Source organism: Talpa occidentalis, unplaced genomic scaffold, assembly GCF_014898055.3.
Source record: "Talpa occidentalis isolate TD23 unplaced genomic scaffold, MPIMG_talOcc4v2.1 talOcc4.12, whole genome shotgun sequence".
NCBI lineage: Eukaryota > Metazoa > Chordata > Mammalia > Eulipotyphla > Talpidae > Talpa > Talpa occidentalis.
The window spans coordinates 10,190,956-10,197,332 of NW_023601212.1; the positions used below are offsets into that span (position 1 = coordinate 10,190,956).

Consider the following 6,377-nt stretch of genomic DNA (forward strand, 5'->3'; position numbering starts at 1 on the left):
GCACAAGAGCTCCAGCCCAGAGTGATGTGCCCAGGGAGAGATGCCAGAGTGTAGAAAGTGCCATCAATTGCTCTTCCTCAATATTTCAGTCTCATGTATACTTGCACATTAATTGAGCTCTTACTGTATTCCAGGCATGTTCACAGCTTGCACTTCCTCTTTAATATTTCGATCTCATGTAAACTTGTACCTTAATTGAGCTCTTACTGCATACCAGATACTTTCACAGCTTGCTCTTCCTCCTTAATATTTCAATCCCATTCATACTTGCACATTAATTGAGCTCTTACTGTATACCAGGTACTTTCACAGCTTCTATCCATGACTGATCTGATTAAATCCTTACCACAAACCAAGCAGGTGTGGACTGTCATCACCTTGCCTTTTGCAGAGGAGAAAATTGTGGCACTGACAGGCCGGGTGGGTGTGATGTGATGGTGTGTGTGTGTGATGTGGCCGAATGAGACACGGCCCATGTAAGTCTTATAGGATAAATGTATGTCCCCCATGTCACACTGCGAGGGACTGTACAACCCGTGTGGGTGATTGTGGTTGTAATGGTGATTTGGGTGTGATGCAGCATTTGTGATCGAGTGTTTGCAAAGCTGCCTATGACAGTGTGATTGTGTGAACATCTGATGTGTGTGAGTCTGTGATCATGGAGCTGTAACAGACGCTTTGGTGTGACTGTATTTTCTTTTTGCGCTCTCTCTCTCTCTCTCCTTCCTTCCTGCCTTCTTTTCTTCCTTTACCCCATCTTTTGCCCACCCCCAACATTTCTCAAGCACCTACTGTGTGCCAGGCTCTGGACTGCACACGCAGTGGTGTCCTGGTAAGGGCCGAGTGTGCTTCACAATGCAGGGATACAGCTGGTGCTATCTTGGTAGCCAGAAACCTGCCATGATGGATGTTTGCCTGGAGATAGGCAAACATTACCAAACTGCTCCCTTCCCAGGAGAGTGAGTAGTACTCTTTTCTCAGCATGACCCTGTGGCTGGGTGAGTGTAACTTTCTGTGGCCAGGCTGAGGGTGGGGTTGAATGTGTGACTCTAACTGTGGGTGAGCCTGGGCTTTTCACATGGATGAATTCTGATGATAAATGTCCCCAACCACCCCCTCCGACAGCCCACACTTGTGGGAGTGATGAGGGTGGTAATATCCCAGTTCTCAGCCAAGCCAAATCATGAGCCCCCAAGTCTCATATTCCTCTGAATCAAGTATAAATACCCAGCTCTCACCCCTTCTCCCTAAATGCCAGGCAGATCAGTATTACCCCTGCTTAGGAAGCCTGAAGATCCCCAAGTCTCCAGGCTTTGTCTTGAGTGTTGTCTGTGCCGGAGTCTGTAGTCTTCAGCCTTCCAGAGGTGGTGCCCGCTAAATGCATGCTGAGTTTGGGGCTCCCTGGTGCACAATCCGGAGGTTGCCCCTGCAAGTTCTCAGACCCCTAGTCCATCGGCCATTGTGCCGTCCTCACAGCATGAAAGCCCCGAAGTAGGACCGGGAGCTGTCTCTCAGCCCGATCACCCTGTTGGCCTTTATGTGGACAAGCAGCTCATCTCCAGCCTCCAAGTACACCACGCCGCCCAGGTTGCTGCTGTGCCACCAGGTGTGGGGCTTGGCTGTCCGACAGTGTGACTGCACATTGACCAGCAGCTCCAGCTCCTCAGGGTAGCGGGGTGTGCGCAAGTGGAGGGCATGGGTGATGGACAGGGCATAATTTGGGCAGTTATTGTCGGCCATCTGCACCTTGGAGTAGATGTAGTAGTAGCCGGCGTGCTGCACCACCAGGGAGCCATTGCGGTAGCTGAAGTCCTTCAAGAAGGCCAGTCCCCGCTGCGTCTCCCACAGCACCGGGCCCTCTGTGCTTAAGTTGGCTCCTAGGGAGGGAGACAGAGGGGCTGGTCAGCACATGTTCCATGCTGGCTGTGTGACCCTAAAACAGACTCTCTGAGTCCCTGCCTCTGTGCCAGGCTGCTTGAGGGCTTTGTAGGCATTGTCTGTATCAGTTCCCATTGTCCTCACTCTGCATGTGGGGAAACAGAGGCACGGAGCAAATAAGTGACTTGCCCAGAGCAGCAAAAGCTGGCGGTGACAGGAGCAAGGAGCCGCAGCAGAGCACCCCCGGGACAGCAGCCTCTAACCCCTGGGTGCCTCTGACCTCAAAATGGAGGTGCGACTAGAATGGGCTTAGGATTTGATGAATTAACAGATAGAGAGTGTCCTGCAGCGTCTGAGGGACAGCGTCTGTAAGGTTTAGTCAATAAATACAATTAGAGATACACAGGTCCAGGGTCACCCCAGGGCAAATCTAAATAAGCATTGGGTGAACGAGCAAATATTCTGACGTGTTGAGGTCTCCATCTGGTCTCCCCGAGACGCCCTGACTCCCACCCCATGCCAGGACCCAGGTTCCCCTCACCTGTCAAATGTGCCGCTGGTTTGTTCTGCAGATAAGTCTGGTCTGGGGAGAGAGGATCAGCGGTGAGGGGGGCTGGCAGCGGGGAGGGAAGGGTCAGCCTCCCAAGGGGTCATGAAGTCCACCCCCTGGCGTCATCCCCACCCTTTCCGGAGTGACCCAAACTTCTGCTTCTCAGGCCGGGGGGGAGGGGCACCTGCGGGGCTTGGGTTAGTTGTGCAAATCGCATTGGGCAATGCACCCCAGTGGCAAGGGCCGCGTGGGAGCCGTCCGTCCCCTCCCTGGGCAGCAGGACGCCCACTCACCATGTGTCAGCTGCTTCTGGGGTCCCAGCTCTCCATCCTGAAAATGTAGAGGAGCCCAGAGTGAGGAATTCTGCGTCACTCATGACCAAGACATGAGACCAGACATAGCATCACCCGAAGACAGAGACCCAGGGCCCAGCCTCCCACCAGCCCGTGCCCAGAAGCCTTGTCACCACCTGGTGTCTCAGTGCCCCCCCGGCCCCCGTGAATGGTCATCTAAAGAGTATTTAGTGTATTCCTATGTGTAAAGCATATTCTAGGGCCTGGCACACGGTACGCGCACCATGAGGGTTTGTTACGTAAGCACCATTACAGATACCGGGACTCATGGACACAGAAGCCAGAAGGCGGAGGGGCCAGTGACACAGCACAGCCCCAGACACTGAAGTGACACAATGACCAGATATGTGCGAGTCCAGATATGTGTGTGTGTGCTGTGTGACTCCATGTTGGCCCAGAGACCCAGACAAGACACCGGGGCTGTGGACACAGGAGGACGTGGGTGTGTGCGAGCACGTGTGCAGGGACAGAGCACGTGGACACAAGATGAAGCCACCAGATCCAGACAGAAGGAGAAAGGACATGAGACAGAGGACACAGACGACCAGGATTGCAAGGTCGCGACTTGGGGTACACGGAGCATCAGACAGGTAGCAGACACGTGTGTCGGCTGACGAGAAGCTGACAGACAGAGGTTCGTCCAGTCTGAGTGGATTACTGAAAACCTCAATAAGAATGATCAGGCTGTGGCTAATAATGATCAGCAGTGCTACGATGGAATGCTAGGCTGGTGATTACAGACTGCGGAACAGTATTACAAACATTAAACTTGCCAAGAGACTAGATTTTAATTGCTCCCACCACTAGAATCAATGATGAGACCATTTCACAGAGGTGTTAGTCAATGTCAATCACATTGCAACATAAGTGTATTGAATTAGTATGTTGTATACCTACACGTACATGAACTTTTGTGTCAATTACATCTTAGTGAAAAAGAGAAAAGCTTGCCAGGGCCACACAAGCACGTGCTCACCACACCAGCACATACCAGCACCACACCAGCGCATGTCTTGTCACCACAGCAGCTCACCACACCAGCACATTTCCCCATGACAGAGTACTCTTATTTTCATACCCATTTTACAGATGAGGAAGCTGAGGTTCAAAGAGGTGATTTAACTTGCCCTGGACTGCTTTTAGTCCTTTAGCATCCTCCATGGGTGCACACACAGACACATGCAACAGGACGCACATCCACCACAATCCCTGGCCCCACTCACCGGCAGGGGCCTGGCCATCTCGCCCACGCGCACGTGTAGCTGCATCAGAAACCAGCCCTGGACGGCCATCCCGGCCAGCAGTAGCAGCAGCAGGAGGCCCAGGCTCAGCTGGGCAGCACTGCAGCTCTGTTTCCCTTTTCTGGGCCCCAGCCTCGTGAAGGGGATGTTGGTCTGTCCATCCACCACAAACACCGAGGGCTGGACCACAGTCTCCTCCATGCTGGAGCAGGTGGGGATTCTAAGATGCCTGGGCTGGGTTGGCTCAGCTGGGTCCCACGGGTCAGAAGGAAACTGCGATTGCCCAACACTCTTCGGCTTTGCAGGCTGTGCTGCAGACTGGCGGGGGAGCGTGGCCCTAGGCTGCCTTTTGAGCTGTGGTTCGGTCCAGCCCCTCCCCTTTCCCCACTTGCCCTCATCTTCCTGTCCCCCTATGCTCCACCCCAACCCCCGCTCCCCGGCCAATTCACTCTCACTCATGAGCTCACAATTTCCAGAGACATCTGAAGACATGACGCAGGTAGGGTTGGGGACAGGGGAGGCCCCAGCTTTCGCTCTGACCACTTCATTCACAGGGCTGCCAGAATTTAATGATGTCAGGCATTGTTCTAGGTTTGGGGGTCACAGTCATGAAGAAGAGATTCAAAAGTGCCCAACCTATGGAGCTCCTATTCTAGCAGGAACCTAATAAATAAGGAGATAATATTGCTGTGTAGTGTTTTAGATGGTGGGAAGAGCCATGGGAAATGCAAGAGTGGAGTGAAAGAGTGATGTGTGTGTGAGTGTGTGCTCAGGTCTGTGTGTGCAGGTGTGTGTTTATGCACTGCACGTGTGTGCTGTGTGCATGTGCGTGTGGATATCAGCAGGTTCACACACACATACACGGATTGTGCAATACACGTGTGGGTGCCTGCGGGTTGTGTTCGTGTGCTTGTATGCTGTAGGTTGTGTTCATGTGTGTATCTGGTGTGTGAATGAGTGCACGTGGTGGTGTGCATGCTTGTGCGTGGTATATGAATGTGCATGCACACAGGTGTAAGTAGACACAGGCGTATGTGTGTAGGTTGTGTGTGTCCACGCACAGCATGCATGTGCCCATGTATGTACGTCAAAGGGGATCATTTGCTTGGTGGTGAATGGTCGCAAACACACATTTAAAACTCTTGACAGACACCAGGGTTATTACTCCGATCACGAGAAGCAGGATGCTGTCCAACGTTTGGCGTGCACTGCGGAGCCATGGTCGCCAAGACCCAAGGTGATGGGGGAAAGAATAGAAAACCTAAAGGAGGCATCATGAGACTAAAACCTAACTCACACAAGGAGGTGGGGGTGGAGGGGATTAACGTGACCATTAACCCAGCTGTAGAAATCAAGATCCTTAGGCGCCAGCGCCTTATCACAAGGCATAAGGCCCAAGCAGGTAGCAGATGCTGCGGGGAGTGTCCGGAGCACAGACCTGAGGGTAAAGATATAGAGATCGGGCCCGTCCTGGAATCTCTGGTCCCTTTTGGATCCTCATAGTTATCCAAAATCAGCAGCAACTAGGCCTCTCCACAAAGGACTGACCCCTCCCAAAGAGAAAAAGACTGTATCAGTGCAGTCTCCACACTGGCACAGGGCAGCAGTCCGTCTGCCCACCTGTGACTATGCAGGTGCTTCTTTCACCAACCCTCCATCCCTCTGCAGGGCAGCAGCTTCCTGCCTGTCCGTGACCTGTACCTGCTGGGACTGCTCCTCACTGACCTCCCTCAGCGGAGGCCGCTCTCCTCAAGGCCGCCCACCTGCAACCATGCAGGCCTCTCTCAGCAAGCCTGACCCTCTCCAGCAGCTCCTCCTGCCCGCGTGTGTCTATGCAAGTGTCTTTTACTCTTCTGTCCCTTTCTCTAATAAACCTGCTCTTTAAATATAACTAACGTCTCTGTCTCGTGGAGAAACTCTCCCTGGAAACTCGCCGCGTGCCGCTGAGAGGGGAGCTCTGGTGGCACCTTTCCCGGAGAGAACCCAAGGGCCCTGCACTCCATAAACCACATCAAAGGCAACAAAATCTAAGAGGCTCAGAGAAAAGCCCTGGTGAGGAATCACCCTCAGTCAAGCAGCTAATTCGGGGACTTCCATAACCGAGTTTCCAGTTTCGAGGCCCCGGGACTGCTCAGCCAGCCACGGCAGGTGGCGCTGGACACAGCACCCGACCGTCCGCCTGGCCGCCACAGCGGCAGCCCTCAGGACTGTCTCCCTGCACTGACTGCCTCCTGACGGGGAAATTTGTCTGTCCATTCGCCACCATCACCAATGGCTGTGCCGCCGTGTCCTCCATGCTGGAGCAGGTGGAGGTTTCAAGACCCTGGGGTAGAGCTTGGTAGTGTGGACCAGGAG

At 53.5% G+C, this 6,377-nt stretch overlaps 1 protein-coding gene across 2 annotated transcripts; it reads right to left on the reverse strand.

Moving 5' to 3' along the window:
* Positions 1-1,411: 1,411 nt before the first annotated feature.
* TNFSF14 (TNF superfamily member 14) lies at positions 1,412-4,223 on the reverse strand. 2 transcript variants are annotated; one of them, XM_037504248.1, is made up of 4 exons: positions 4,005-4,223; positions 2,722-2,758; positions 2,420-2,461; positions 1,412-1,877 (listed from the first exon to the last, which is right to left on the reverse strand). In XM_037504248.1, exons 1-4 carry the CDS (start codon positions 4,221-4,223, stop codon positions 1,471-1,473), a joined length of 705 nt encoding a protein of 234 aa, XP_037360145.1. In that variant the 3' UTR covers positions 1,412-1,470. The 2 variants fall into 2 exon arrangements, with proteins under 2 accessions (XP_037360145.1, XP_037360146.1); XM_037504249.1 differs by lacking the exon at positions 2,722-2,758 and having other exon boundaries at positions 3,986-4,223.
* Between the last annotated feature and the right edge of the window lie 2,154 nt (positions 4,224-6,377).

What these genes read in the sequence shown, in the direction of transcription:
- TNFSF14 (XM_037504248.1), bottom strand. Translation starts at nt 4,223, where the DNA reads ATGGAGGAGACTGTGGTCCAGCCCTCGGTGTTTGTGGTGGATGGACAG. An exon ending in AGATGGCCAGGCCCCTGCCG is followed by an intron (nt 2,759 to 4,004) that starts GTGAGTGGGGCC and finishes CTACATTTTCAG; the next exon opens with GATGGAGAGCTGGGACCCCA. An exon ending in CCAGAAGCAGCTGACACATG is followed by an intron (nt 2,462 to 2,721) that starts GTGAGTGGGCGT and finishes CTCTCTCCCCAG; the next exon opens with ACCAGACTTATCTGCAGAAC.